We start from the raw sequence: 14,153 nt of genomic DNA, 5'->3' as shown, positions 1-14,153 counted from the left end.
TCACAATATAAATCCTTTGTCAGTGATGTTATCTAATTTTATGAATTCTAGTGAATTTTCTTGAAATTTTACCCTGTGAAAAATGCTGACTATCCGCTAAGATTTGCTTATTCGTGTTTGAGAGAAAACTGTTTTCGCTAATAATTTGCTCATAGTGGTAACTTAGTCATAGTAACTATAACCAGGGTCCCAGCCATGCACACTGTTAACATCAATTACGCCACTATAGATGTTGCAGTGATTTTATCAATGATGTCTTCGAACATGTTAAGTAATTACCAGTGCATGGCAAGGGGGTGGGTCAAAGTTTATTGAGATTGCTATAACTGGTGAATTTTAGTGGTTTTGTTGATTTAAAATGGTATGTTTTAACTGACATTTTCATCTAACAATAAGTCCCTTTAACCATTGCATTTCTATGATTTTTTTAATGTAAAGTTAGATGTCCATTGACGTGCAATTCTCTACTGTGAGCCTAACACCCCCACCACCACAGGGCATGACTTACTATGTCATGTAACAATATAGATGTTATTTTAAGTAGGGCAGACCTACTAGCTTTGTCGAGGGCTCAGAATAGCAAAATATAAAAGTGTCTGGGTCTTCTAGCCTTATCAAAGGACCAGCACATCAACATGTACAAAGCAGATCTATTGGCTTAGTCAAAAAATCATTAATTCCTATAACCCAATGTATGTTTTATAAATTCACACATTACAATATTTAATAATAGTGATTGTCTAAAGTTATTTTCAATAAAGCATTAATGTTTTTGAGTCTTTTTTTTTTTTTTTTTTTAGGCCACAAAGTGCAGCCGTAGAACCGGCACGGGGGCTTACACTCCAGCTGGAGAGCATGCAGCTCGAGCTCAGAGAGCTTTTTAAAAATATGGTGAGCTCTCCTGGGCAACAGATTCAATAATCCAAACAACTTACTGTGTGTCTGTTTTTTTAATGTTATTGGGTGGGGGGGGGGGGGTTGCTCCCCTCTACAACCTTAAAAATAATTGGTCGGTGGTGTCCCTGCCAAGAAGAAAAAATATTTAAAAAGCCTAAAGCCATTATGGTGTGTTCGTCTTATGGAGCACTCAGTAGTAAATGAGTGGCTACTCATATTATTAGCCTTTTTTTCTTTTTAAGTGGGTGCGCCCTGGTGCACACCCAGGGCACCCAAACCATGCCCAAATGTTGGTAATACTGGTACTTTAATAATATATTACTTTACATTAAAAAAGACTGTGGAAATTAAATGAAAAAAATATTAGAGGTGTTATAGATAGGTGGAAATGTCAGGTAAACTCCATTTTAAAGAAACAAAAAAACTGAAATGCACCAGTTATAGATATCTCAAGTAGCTGTAACTTGTGCCCTCTAGTAACTATAACTGAGATCCTCACCATGCACTTCAAATTACCTCACATATCACTACACTTATGACATGTTCTGTGCCATCATGGCAGGGCGCAAAAGCCCTCTTGTTCATATCCCCTTGTGCTGCTTTTTCGCCTGTCTGCTTCACCCCACAGTTATGTTCACTCTCTCGTCTCCTCCCCCATGTTGTTCTTCCTCTGTTTGTTACTCCCCACCCACGCCCATAATGTTTCTTCCTCGTACCCTCAGTGTCATGTTGCTTGCACAGGGCTGCGTGAATCCGCCCACCCCATTCCTACCATGTTGCTTCCCTCCACTAGGGCAGGTTTTTTTTTTTTTTTAATTTTGTTTACCAATCCAACTTGCCAAAGCACATCAGGTCCCAAAAGTTGAGGCATGTTGCCTTTGCCAGTGCTTGTTCGTTTTGCTTTCAACACTCTTTGAGCTTCCCCCATTCCACTATGCTTTCTTGTCTGGTGCTCCTTCCCCAGCCCCTCATCTCCCCGGTCCTGCTCAGCGTGACCCCCACCCCCAAAAAAAAATGCTTGCTCTCTTCCCCTCTCTTCTCTCCCCCTCCCTCTCCCTCTGCTCCTTTTCTCTATCCAACTTATCTGTGTTAGAGTTCACTTCCTAGCTCTCCCACCCAACCTGCTCCTGCATTGATCCCCAGGCTAACCTTGTCTCTTTTTTTTTTTAATTAAAAATGATTAAACATTTTGGAGGAAGTGTTAAGCACCCTGAATTTTGTGCCAGGCCTCTCCGTGACCTACATAATCTTTGGTGCATCTTTTCTTTTTTTTTTTTTTATTTTCCACTTCAAGGTGTGTGTTCACCATGCTGGAAAAATAAATTAAAACACAAACAAAATGGCCACTGGCCATGACGTGTGTCTGCATATCCGTCGTGACATATGCTTGTGCATATGTCATCAAACTGGGGCCAACAAAAGATCATGATGCGTAAGTCTGTATGACTGGTAATGTGCATGCATTTGCATCATTGGACTGTTGGGGAGGTGGGGGGTGGTGATATTGCTCAGCATTGGCAATAACCCTATGTTTTTTTCTTTTTTCTGATGCTAAACATCATCGTTTAACAGCATATTAGCAAAGCCAAAAGGCAAAACCTATTTGCTTTAGAATGTTCGTTTAGGCAGGGGTTGTGTGGCCTCCATAGACCCAGCGACGCTGGTACCCTTTGAAAGTGGTGGGGCGAGTATATAAAAATAAAATAAAACACCCCCTCCACGCAAAACCCCAAAGAAAACCACCCTCACTACAAAAGCCCAAAATAAAATACCACTCACTCCAAAAGCCCAATGTTAGAAATGGGGTCTTTGGTTGGCAGTCAGGTTACCCCCTGTCCAAGCAAGGACCCTCACTCTAGTCAGGGTAAGTCACACACAATCCAAACTATCCTGTGCCCACCCTCTGGTATCTTGGCACTGAGCAGTCAGGCTTAACTTAGAAGGCAATGTGTAAAGTATTTGTGCAATAAATCATGCAATAACTCAGTATAGCACCACAAAAATACACCACACAGTGTTTAGAAAAATATATAATATTTTTCTGATAAGATGCAGGTCAAAACAATTACAATGCAATAAGTGTATGTTGAGATATCACTGTAAAAGTGATATAAAATGTCTTTAGTCTTTTAAAAGCAATAAATGTCTCTTTCAAGCACAAAGTAGCTTGTTTGCATTCAAAATATCTGCAAAGAACTGCAGAGGAGGAGATGTGTGGAAAACAGGGAGGTGTGCGTCGATTTCACAGGCCGCACACGGTGATGTGTTGTTTAGTTTTCACACAGGGACCGCTGTGGGTCGATTTCCGGTGCTCTGTCGTGGATCCTCTTCGGGTTGCGGGGTTTTCGGACGCCCCGGGGACGATGCGTGGATTGCCGGCGCTGACAGAACGAAGTCACAGGGGCTGCGTCGGACCGTGGGCGTTGCGTGGAAGTTTCTACCGCACAGTAGGCACTGCGTCGATTCCTCTCTGGGAGTCGGGCTGCGTTGTTCCGGCTCGGCTGTGCGTCGATCCAGTGGGCCGTGCGTTGGATTTCCGGTCGCTACGCTGGCGCTGCAGCGATCTTCTCATTGCAAAGTCAGGCTGCGTCGTTCCGGTTCGGCGTGCAGTGAATTTTTCACCACGGTGCTGGCTGTGCGTCGTTTCTGGCAGGCTGTGCGTTGATTTTTGGCACACAAGGAGTCCTGCTTGTAGAGATGAAGTCTCTTTGGTCCTGAGACTTCAGGGAACAGGAGGCAAGCTCTATCCAAGCCCTTGGAGAGCACTTCTCAGCACAGCAAGAGAGCAGCAAGGCAGCAGGGCAACAGCAAGGCAGCAGTCCTTCACAGACAGCAGTCAGGTGAGTCCTTTGGGAAGCAAGGTTCTGGTTCAGGTTTTCTTCTCCAGGAAGTGTCTGAGTTGGTAGGGTCAGAAGCCCTGTTTAAATACCCAAATGTGCCTTTGAAGTGGGGGAGACTTTAAAGAGTGGCCTAGAAGTGCACAAGGTCCCCTTTCAGTTCAGTCCTGTCTGCCAGGGTCCCAGTAGGGGGTGTGGCAGTCCTTTGTGTGAGGGTAGGCTACTGTCCTTTGACATGCAAGTGTCAGGCCCTCCCAGCCCAGGAAGACCCATTCAAAATGCAGATGTATGCAAGTGAGGCTAAGTACCCTGTGTTTGGGGTGTGTCTGAGTGAATGCACAAGGGAGCTGTCAAATGAACCCAGCCAGACGTGGATTGTAAGGCACAGAAGGATTTAAGTGCAGAGAAATGCTCAATTTGGTGGCATTTCTAAAATAGTAATATTAAATCCAACTTCACCGGTCAGCAGGATTGTGTATCACTATTCTGGCCCTACTAAATATGACCTTCCTACTCCTTTCAGATCAGCAGCTAACACTCAAACAGTATATGCTGGTAGCCCCAATGTTAGCCTATGAAGGGAACAGGCCTCACAGCAGTGTAAAAACGAATTTAGGAGTTTTACACTACCAGTACATGTAAACTACACTGGTACATGTCCTGCCTCTTGCCTACACAGCACCCTGCCCTATGGGTTACCTAGGGCATACCTTAGGGGTGACATATGTAGAAAAAGGGGAGTTTTAGGCTTGACAAGTACTTTTAAATGCCAAGTTGAATTGGCAGTGAAACTGTACACACAGGCCCTGCAATGGCAGGCCTGAGACCAGGTTAAGGAGCTACTTAAGTGGGTGGCACAATCAGTGCTGCAGGCCCACTAGTAGCATTTAATCTACAGGCCCTGGGCACACATAGTGCACTTTACTAGGGACTTATAAGTAAATTAAATAATCCAATTGGGTATGATCCATTGTTATCATGTTTAAAGGGAGAGAGGATATGCACTTTAGCACTGGTTAGCAGTGGTAAAGTGTGCAGAGTCTTAAAACCAGCAAAAACAGTATCTAAAAAGTGGAGGGAGGCAGGCAAAAAGTTAGGGCTGACCACCCTGAGGCTGTCAGGTCTAACACCTAAATAAAAACATAATACTAACTACAAAGTAAAATTCAACCACTACACTTACATGCATTACACATTTCAAACAAAATAAAATAAAATGGCACTTACCCATGGGCTGCTCATCCACATCACTGTTCTTCTGCTCTCCAATGCATGGAGAGCTCCCCTAACCAATCAGATACTGCTCTCATACTATTAACCAGCATGAGAGAAGCACCTGGATTGGATGGAGTGGGCTGGCTGGATGCTCTTTCAGGCCCTTGAGGCCTGTGCTTGGTCTACACCCAGCTGTCTTAAGACAGCTGGGTTGAGAGCTTCAAAGTGTGCATGTCACTTTGGCCGGCGCAAACATCCAGCCAAAGTGACATGCGCACTTTGGAGTGCCTAGTCAGCCCTGCTTCAGTCCTCCACACTGTCAATTTGCAGCAGAGGACACGCACTGCGCACACCGGTAAAAAATAAAATGGCATTAAAATCTTTTTCGTTGCCAATCTATTTTTTTTCTGCGCAGCATGCAGCGGGCAGGGGGGCAACCCTCCCCCGCTCATGAGAAGAAACCGTCACTGGACTGCAGAGACCCCTTGGACAATGCCCGGGCACAGTGACTATTGATTACTCGTGCATAAAGGAAATGGTTCAGTGACAGAGAAAAGGTGAGGGAGGGTAATACTTGATGGAAAATGTAAAAGAGTAATAGGAAGAAGTGATGGAGGATGGAGAAAAATAAGAGGAATAAGACAGAGAACGTAGGAGAGTGGGGAAAACTGAAGAAGACGGGAGAGGAATGAGGGGAATAGGTAATGAAGAATGGTGATAGAGAAGAGTACGGGCAATAAGTGATGGAGACTGGAGAAGAGAGAGAGGCATGAGAATGAGAATTGAGAAGAGTGAGGAATAGGCAATGAAGATGTAGAAGAATGGGGAATAACATGGAAAACTGAGAAACATGAATAGGCGACACATGTAGAAGAGTGGGGGGATAAGATGGAGAATGTAGAAGTCTGTGTAATAAGTGATTAAGTCGTAGAAGAGTGAGGGGGATATTTAGTGGAAAATGTACAACAGTGGGGATAATAAATGATAGAAAAGTCTGAAGAAGTGAATGGGAATGGAATAGTGTGATTTTGTTTTCGAAAATAAAAAAAAACATGATTCCCTCACCAAGGGAGTTTCCTCCCGTTACAGGGAGGTTTATTCATCAGTTTTCACTGCCCCTTACTGCCAGGGGACAACCAGTGAAAATTGGCCATGTTTTCGACCACTCTAAAGAGGGCAGCTGCACGCGTGGCCAATCCTCTGACGGCCCTTACTCTGTCAAGCCGTCAGAGGTGTATGTAGACGGCAGAGATGGAAAAGTCTCCGCCGTCTACATACGGAAACGCCGCCTTACTTAGTGAGGCAGGCGGAACTTTGATTTGGAGAGGGAGCTGTTGCAACAGGGTACCCTCTCTTCCAAAAACGAAATAAAGGCCTGATTTATACTTCTGAGGACAGGATATTTCGTCACAAACATGACTGATATCCCGCCCACTGATTTAAAGGTCCTGTAGGATGTAATGCACTTGTAATATGATGGACGGAATATATGTCTCGTTTGTGATGGATTGTTCTGTCCTCTGAACTAAATTATGCGCTATGTTAGGATTATTTGATTTGAGACAGCGCAGTGAAGCCTGTCAACAACCACTGTCCCAAGTGCGTCCAGAGCCCCCGCTTCCCCCTCCCTCATAAAGTGAACCGATGTTCTGCACAGCATTTTGTTGCTTCGTAACCAGGTTTTGTTTTGCAAATTACATACCTACCAGCGTCATTTTTAAGGATTTTGAGGGCCCTGGGCAAGAATTATTTTGGGCAACCTGTTTGGAACAACTTTTAATTTTATTACCCATATTTAACAAATTCAAGCCCTTTTCTTGCCTAACCACATTGTTACACGTTAAAGTTCAAGACAGAGAAATTCACAGAAGTGAGCTAGAGAGAAAGTGCATTTTCCAAGGGAGCGACTGCCCTGTTTGTCCAGGCCTGAAAACGTTTGTGGTACCTAAAAGGAATCCCCCCACCTCCCTTTAATTGTACCCAATCACGTATATTTGACCAACTCGTAAGCCCCCAGCAGTAGTAAAAAGTATCCTATTTCCGACTACCCGGAAGAGAGGCCCCGTGAAGAGCAGCTATCATTTCTGCCTTATCACGGCCAATACAACGCAGTGATAAAAAGTATTGATTAAGCAGAAGTAAAACTGGAGACCACTGAGAGCATGCGCGGTGAGGGCAGAGTGAAACCGACTATGCATGATGTCGCCGGTGCTTCCGCTCTGTCGTCACGCATGCGCGAGTGAGGCTTTTGTGGAACGGATTCAAGCCACTTCACCTTGATGACAAGGTGTGCTGGCACTTGGCCAGGGGCGTGTCCCAAGGGCCGTGAGCGGGTGCACCTCTATGCACAGTATACCCTGCGAAGATCTCCCCCATTCTCTCGCTCCCATCCCTACCACACTGCTTGGGGTTTGGGTCCAACCAATCCTGTTTTTTCTATTTGTTTACTCATGGGTTACAGTTACCTCTGCGGCGTTTCATCCTTATCAAGTCAGTATCAGGGTCATCGGTTTTAGTGTTGTGGCATCTGTTGTTATTACGGTTCTGGGGTACACAGTATAGTTTTAGGCTCTGGAACGCTGCATGAAAGGCTATATGTCAATCTGAACCCAGAAAGATCTGTAAACTGAGGTGCGGGTGAAGAACGTGTAAGCAAAGAGCAAAGTTTCACTTCTCCCACCTTGTTTTCTGAAGTGACTGCAAATCTGTTTATATACACGCATAGACAGTCTCCGTCTCTCTCTTCCTATGTCTCTCATTCTCTCTCACTCTCTCTCTACATAATCGCAAAGAAACCTTCCACCACCCTGTCTGTATTTGGGAAGATACCTATTACGGGGACTCAGTCGTGTGCATATCCGAGGAATAATTACCGATGTGTATAGCGCTTTTTGCTGCACTTCTATTTATAGGCGCTGTAAATAACAGCTGTTACTATTGGCCCATTCTGATGGTACTCGGTGCACTCCTCGCAATGATGGAGGGCCGCGTTGGCCTTCCCGTGCTTCAAATCTATTACCTGCAGATGAGCGGGCGACTGTTTGTTAGCTCGCTCAGCACGATGCACACCTGAAGAATTCTGTGCCACCTTGAAAGGAAACGCCCAAAAATATGTTAGCCTAATAAATTATCATAATTTATCATTCTTGCTAGCGAGCCTTAGTTTTTGCCTTTTTTTTTAATCATGTCCATTGACATTCCATTCTATAAAAGACAGGACAAGGAATAGAGAGCATGTTTAGAAATCGTTAGCTATGTGATCCACACATGACACGCCAATATGTCCTTCCAGGGTCCTTGGCATGCTCTTTCTTTAACTATGCAAAAAAAAAAAAAGAACTACTAGTCCCAGAATTCAAAGTGGTGTCAGCTAAAACAATAGGACTGGTGGAAGGTGACCCGTTGGCCCGGGGCTAATTGACAGTCTTTGAAAATATGAACATTTATTCTTCAAGTCATCGTCACAAGAAGAAAACATGTTGGGCGTGTTTCAGGCCTCTCGTGACACAAAGTTATACTTTCTAAGAATCCGTGTAGGCCGCGGGGTTAGTGTTTTGCTAATCCCTGACTGGAAAGCCCTTCTTGTGAGGCACCCGGAGCCTCGGTGACTAGTGTGCTGAGCACATCTCACGTTACGTTACCTGCTCTGTGACCAGGGTTATTTTTACCCTCACTCCTACTCTCTCTCAAACAAGCATTGCTACTGCGAAGAACTTGTCGAGTTATCGCTCTCATAAATGCTGTGGCACTGGGCAGTTCGCTCAGTCCAGCTTCTAGGTCTGGCCCAGCGACCGTGTTAGGTGTTTACTAACTTCATGTAACCAAATTCAAATACGCACATAAATACCGTCATAGACGGGCTTCAGGTCAATCCTCCTCCTCCATTGGTCTGTTCAGCTGACATTCACATTTTGCTTCCACCCACCACAGCAATCATCATGGGGCAATGGGTCAGCCCACTGCAACCACTGGCTGTACATCTGCATAAAACGGCTTTAATTTGTTACTTTGACAATGCCTTTTTCTTACAAATGCTCATCTTTTTTGTTTAGTTACTTTCAGTGTTTATCAATATCTTCATGGTATATGTAGTAGATCAAAGCCAATAGTATATTTTATTTGCACCAGTAAGAATCATATTTTCCTGTGATGTTTGTTAAATCTTAAAAAGGTTTTTAAACCTTCTTTAAGTAAATAAGCCTGCTAGGAAACATTGTACTCTTCTGCTCATTTTTTTTGTTTTCATTTTTATTGCAAGCTCATGGCCGACATGTTTTAGCGTGGTTATGTTTTTTTTTTTTTTTTTGCAGCATTAGCTAGCAATAAAACAAATCTTTAAAAAAAAAAAAATGCACCAACTTGCCAAGGCCTGACCACTAGGCCTTACCAAAGACAGTTTATTTGCAATGTCCTTACTATGTGCTGTCCTGTATTTGGAAAAGGCCATCAAACACTACAAATACCAGAAGGCAAAGGAAAAACAGAGATGGAAGAGCTGATCATACTGGGCGAGGGACAAGTTCAGAGTGTTGTTGAAATGACATAGTACTGTGACATTAATCAGGCCTGAGCATTGGCTCCCACCCTTTGCTTGTCCCAGGTCTTACGACCCTGATGATGTAAGGACTGGAATGGGAATGAAGAATCAGTGTAATGTGATTACTGGGGAGTAATTAAAGCATAAAATCCCAGTGGAGTTTTAATCTCTCACATAATGCTATTGGCTTTTTGGGCGCCCCCCCCCCCTCGTCTCCACTTAGGTCTTGCATTGAGCTGCATGATACTACGTTACTACTACTTTACACTAATCGTGGGCACTAGAGTTACGCGAGTCTAAGGCTGCTGCGTTTTCCCCATAATTATGCATTTTCCTGATTTGCAACGTCATCCTTCATCTGCAGCATAATTATTATATTTCCACCGAAAAAGTCGTTTTAGCTCAAATGAATCAAAAGTTAGTAAAGCCACAGCCACGTGTTGCCGCAAAATGAAAGACCTTTCACAAACGTTGACTGGTCACAGTTCTATTGCTTTAGTTGTTAAACTGATAATATTGAGGTGAAACTTCGCGCAGACCGTGTAGGTATGTGTAAAATGACAAAATAATAAATAATATCAAAAAATGTGCTGCAGTTCACTGCATAATTTGACTTTTTTTGCCACGTAATTTAGTTAAGCCTGCCTCATAATTTGTCCGTCTCCTGGCCCTCACTATAGCCTTCTTTCCTACTGGCTCCCCCCGAAGTGTCTAACTCTAAATGAGCACATTAAACCCCAAAATACTGGCTTTGCCAGAGAATATTCTTTGTATTTTGGTAAGAGCAGAAGTACCAGAGGAAAAGCAAGCAATAGAGGAAAACACAAAATGGACTACCTATTTATGCGGCACGGGGGGGCACCATAGGATCTTCAATCATAAAACATGTTTTTTTCTCTCGAAGCTTGCTGTTGTTGACGCACGGCTTCGTGACACTACACTTAACAGGTGCGATTAACTATCAGTTAAACCTTTCTTTTCATTAGACAGATCCCGGTAACCGGCGCCCACCGTGCCATCTTTGCTGCTTCATGCCAGGGCACACAGGGCCAGGCACCCAGCTGGCCGTAATTCCCTGTGGGGGAAGGGCCGGTGGGATTTGCTCGCCTGAGCTGCATTTGAATGCAAGCCGCTTTCTCCCTCTGTGTCCCCGTGAATAGCAGGCTTGTCTGCGTCCCGGCCTCCCTTTCTGCCCCTCGGTCCCTCCCCAGACCTCCTTCCCAGCTGGAGCTCCCGCGGCTCATATTTGTTCAGCTTTGGCTGAGCAGAGGCGGAGCCTGTCCGGGCAGCCAGGAGGCCTCTGCTCGCCGCCCTTCCCCCACCCCGTCCTCTGCTGCTCCACCCAAGAAGCCGGTCTCCGGCCAGGGCCCCACCCTGCACGTTTGCGAAGATCCTGCTGTATTTTTAGGGAGGAATGTCGCCAGCGGCCTCCCAGCCAGCGAGGGGATGGTGGGCCGGGGTCAGTGGCCGCACAGCTCTCAGCTGTTTTCCATTAAACTCAATCTTAAAACACCGAATGAGTCAATTATACAAAGGACAGAAAATGTCCCTTTAAAAAGTGCAGTTGACAATAAACTCCAATGGTGCGGCGCGCGCACACCCAGCCGCCGCCCGGAGCCCAGTGGAATGTGCACTTTCGACTCTAGCATGGCAGCATTTTGCTTGCACAGCCTTAACTCTGCCACGTGCTGCAGACCACAGTTTAGGGTGTCCAGATTATTAAAACCCAAAACCGGGACATGTCAGAAAAACTGAAGTGGGACTGCAGTGTCACACCGCAGAGGGGCGCAGAATAATTTAAAAGGCAGCCCCAGTGTGGCAAGTATAGACACAACGGCATTAAGGGCATAAATTAAATACAACTTTTACACAGACTATCATAAATGCTAATTCAATTAATTTATGAAAAGACTGGTACCTGTTCCTGCACTGGAACTGGTAAACGCTTATTCAGCGGAGCCTCTATTAAAAACCAGGGACAAGTGCCTTAATGAAATCTGCCCGAAAGATAATCAAAAATCGGGATTGTCCACGCAAATCCGTGTCCCTAGGTCACGGTACCACAGCCCCCTTACCAGCCCGCGCATGGCTGCCTGCAGTGACAATGGCAAAGTGCACTGGCCCGGAGGACGCAAGAAAATAGGTCACCTGCCCCACGTGGGACAGAACAGGCGAGAACGACCCGGAGGGCAGTGGGACCCTCGGACTCCGTGCCCGCTGTGCCGCTCCGCTATTGATAGCTAAGTCAAATCTAACCCCTTGTCAGAGGTCCCACCTTACGCCAGACCTAACTTTTTTTTTTTTTACCAAAAGGGCTTTGCATTTTCATCCCGAAAGCAACGCGTCGACGAAGGTGCGGCCTACGACGTTGGCCTACTCTGCACGAGCCAACAAATTAACAGGGTGGAGCCGAGGGTCTGTCTGGGCTCTAACAGCCAATCAAACGCCGATCCCTGAAACTGTCTGGTACGCAAACTGCAACAAACATCATATAAACCTATGATAACGAGACTTCAAAATTCAACAAAATGCATTTCACGCAGAAGCGTTTCAATTTAGTACCTCAGATATATCACATTACTGAGAGTTATGGGTTGAAAGTGACAGTTTTTTTTTACCATCAACTAAAAAAAAATATTCATAGCTCTCTTCCCCCTGCCATGCCATTAATCAACATTAAAGTCCATTTAAATCAGACACGAGAGGCGCTTGTATAGCACACACCCTGAACCTATTTCAAAGGGCTCCCAAATGCAATAGCATTGACAAAGCCAACCAGTCTCTCCTATTTAAGAGCTGTTGGCTTAGCAATGCGTTTTTGCCGAGTTGTATACCAGTGTGGCTGCTGTTCAGCATGGCTAAGAGTGGCGTGGAGTATCATAAAAGTGGAGGGGGAGGGAGTAGTGCTGTAGAGTGGATTTGTTGGAGTATAGTGTGAAAGAGGGGAGTAGAGTGTTGTAGAGGTGAGTACAGGGGCGTAGAGTTCAATGGTTCAGCAGCAGAGAGTGTTGCAGAGTGGAGTGTGGTAGGATGGGGTGGAGTGGGTTGGAGTGGATTGAGGTAGTCTGCTGGATTGGAGTAGAGTGGGGTGGCCTGCAGTGGGTGCATTGGATGAGGTGGATTGGAAAGGGGTAGATTGGAATGGGGTGAGGTGGAGTGGGGTGAATTTGAGTGGAGCTGATTGGGGCAAATTAGACTAGGCTGGAGTGCTGTGGATTAGATTAAACTGGAGTGGGGTGGATTGGATTGGACTGGAGTGGGTGGATTGTAATAATGGAGTGGGGTAGATGGGACCAGAGTAGGGTAGATGAAAGTGGTGGATTGGAGTGGGGTGGGCTGAACTAGGGTGTGGTGGATTGAATTGGGGTAGACTGGGATGGACTGGAGTACATTGGATTAGAGAGAAGTAGGATGGATTGGAGTGTGGTAGAGTGGGGTGGATTGCAGTGGGTGGTTTTGAGTGGGGTGGACTGGAAGGGATGGATTTGATTGGAGTGGTGTGGACTGGAACGGGGTGAGTGATTTGGATGGAGGTGGGGTGGACTGGAGTGGATTGGATTGGAGTGTGGTGGACTGAAGTAGGATGTGGTGGGTTAGATTGGGGTGTATTGAGTGGAATGGGGTGGACTGGAGAGGGGTGGAATGGAGTGTGGTGGATTGGATTTGGGTGGGGTGAAATGGAGTGGGGTGGATTTCAGTGAGGTGGATTGGATTGAAGGGAGGTGGATTGGATGGGGTGGGGTGGATTGGAGTGGATTGAAGTGGGGTGGAATAGACTGGGGTGGATTGGATTAGGGTGGAGCGGAGTGGGCTGAATTTGAGTGGGATGAATTGTGGTGGATTGGACTGGAGTGGTGTGGATTGAATTGGATTGGGGTGGATTGGATGGGGTGGATTGCAGTGGAGTGGCGTGGATTGGATTGGTGTGAGGTAGATTGGATGGGAGTGGGTTAGATTGGTTTGGGCTGTACTGGATAGGTGTGGGATGGATAGGAGTAAGGTGGATTGGGATGGAGTGGGGCGGATTGGGTGAGGTGGATTGAGCTGGGTAACTGGAGTGGGGCAGATTGGAGTGGGACAGATTGTTTTGGATTGGGGAAGAATAGAATCAGGCAGGTTGTTTTGGATTGCAGTGAGGCAGATTGCAGTCGGGTAGATTGTTTTGGACTGGATTGGGGAAGATTTGAGTGGGACAGATTGTTTTGGATTGGAGTATGGCAGATTGTTTTGGTTTTGAGTTGGGCAGATTGTTTTGGATTGGAGTGGGACAGATTAGAGTGCAGCAGATGGTTTTAGATTGGAGTGTGACAATTTCTTTTGGATTGGAGTGGGGCAGATTATTTTGGACTGGAGTGGGGCATACCGTTTTAGATTGAAGTGGGGCAAATTGGTTTAGATTGGTGTGGGGCAGATTGTTTTGGATTGGCGTGGGGCAGATTGTTTGGGATTGCAGTGAGGCAGATTGTTTTGGATTGAGTAAAGCAGATTGTTATGGATTGGAGTAGGGCAGATTGGAGTGGGGCACATTGTTTTGAATTGGAGTGGGGCAGATTGTTTTGGGTCGGAGTGGGGCAGATTGTTTTAGATTGTAATGGGACAGATTGAAGTAGGGCAGATTGTTTTAGATTGGGGTGGAGCAGATTGTTTTGGATTGGTGTGGGGCAGAC

General features: G+C 45.6%; 1 protein-coding gene across 3 annotated transcripts in view; it reads left to right on the top strand.

Annotated features, from left to right (window-relative positions):
- LOC138262118 (Krueppel-like factor 8) overlaps window positions 1-14,153 on the top strand; it is a 693,482-nt gene that overhangs the window by 554,403 nt on the left and 124,926 nt on the right. The window contains exon 1 of one of the 3 annotated variants that reach the window (XM_069211885.1): window positions 841-891. The exons of the other annotated variants lie outside the window; for them this stretch is intronic. Within the exon in view, the coding sequence (XP_069067986.1) occupies window positions 856-891 (36 nt within the window). The 5' untranslated portion in view covers window positions 841-855. Of the gene's footprint in view, window positions 1-840; window positions 892-14,153 lie in introns of those variants that run through there. 3 annotated transcript variants of the gene reach the window in all.

The sequence above is a fragment of the Pleurodeles waltl genome, chromosome 10 (genome assembly GCF_031143425.1).
Source record: "Pleurodeles waltl isolate 20211129_DDA chromosome 10, aPleWal1.hap1.20221129, whole genome shotgun sequence".
Lineage (NCBI taxonomy): Eukaryota > Metazoa > Chordata > Amphibia > Caudata > Salamandridae > Pleurodeles > Pleurodeles waltl.
This window is presented reverse-complemented; position numbering and strand designations above follow the sequence as displayed.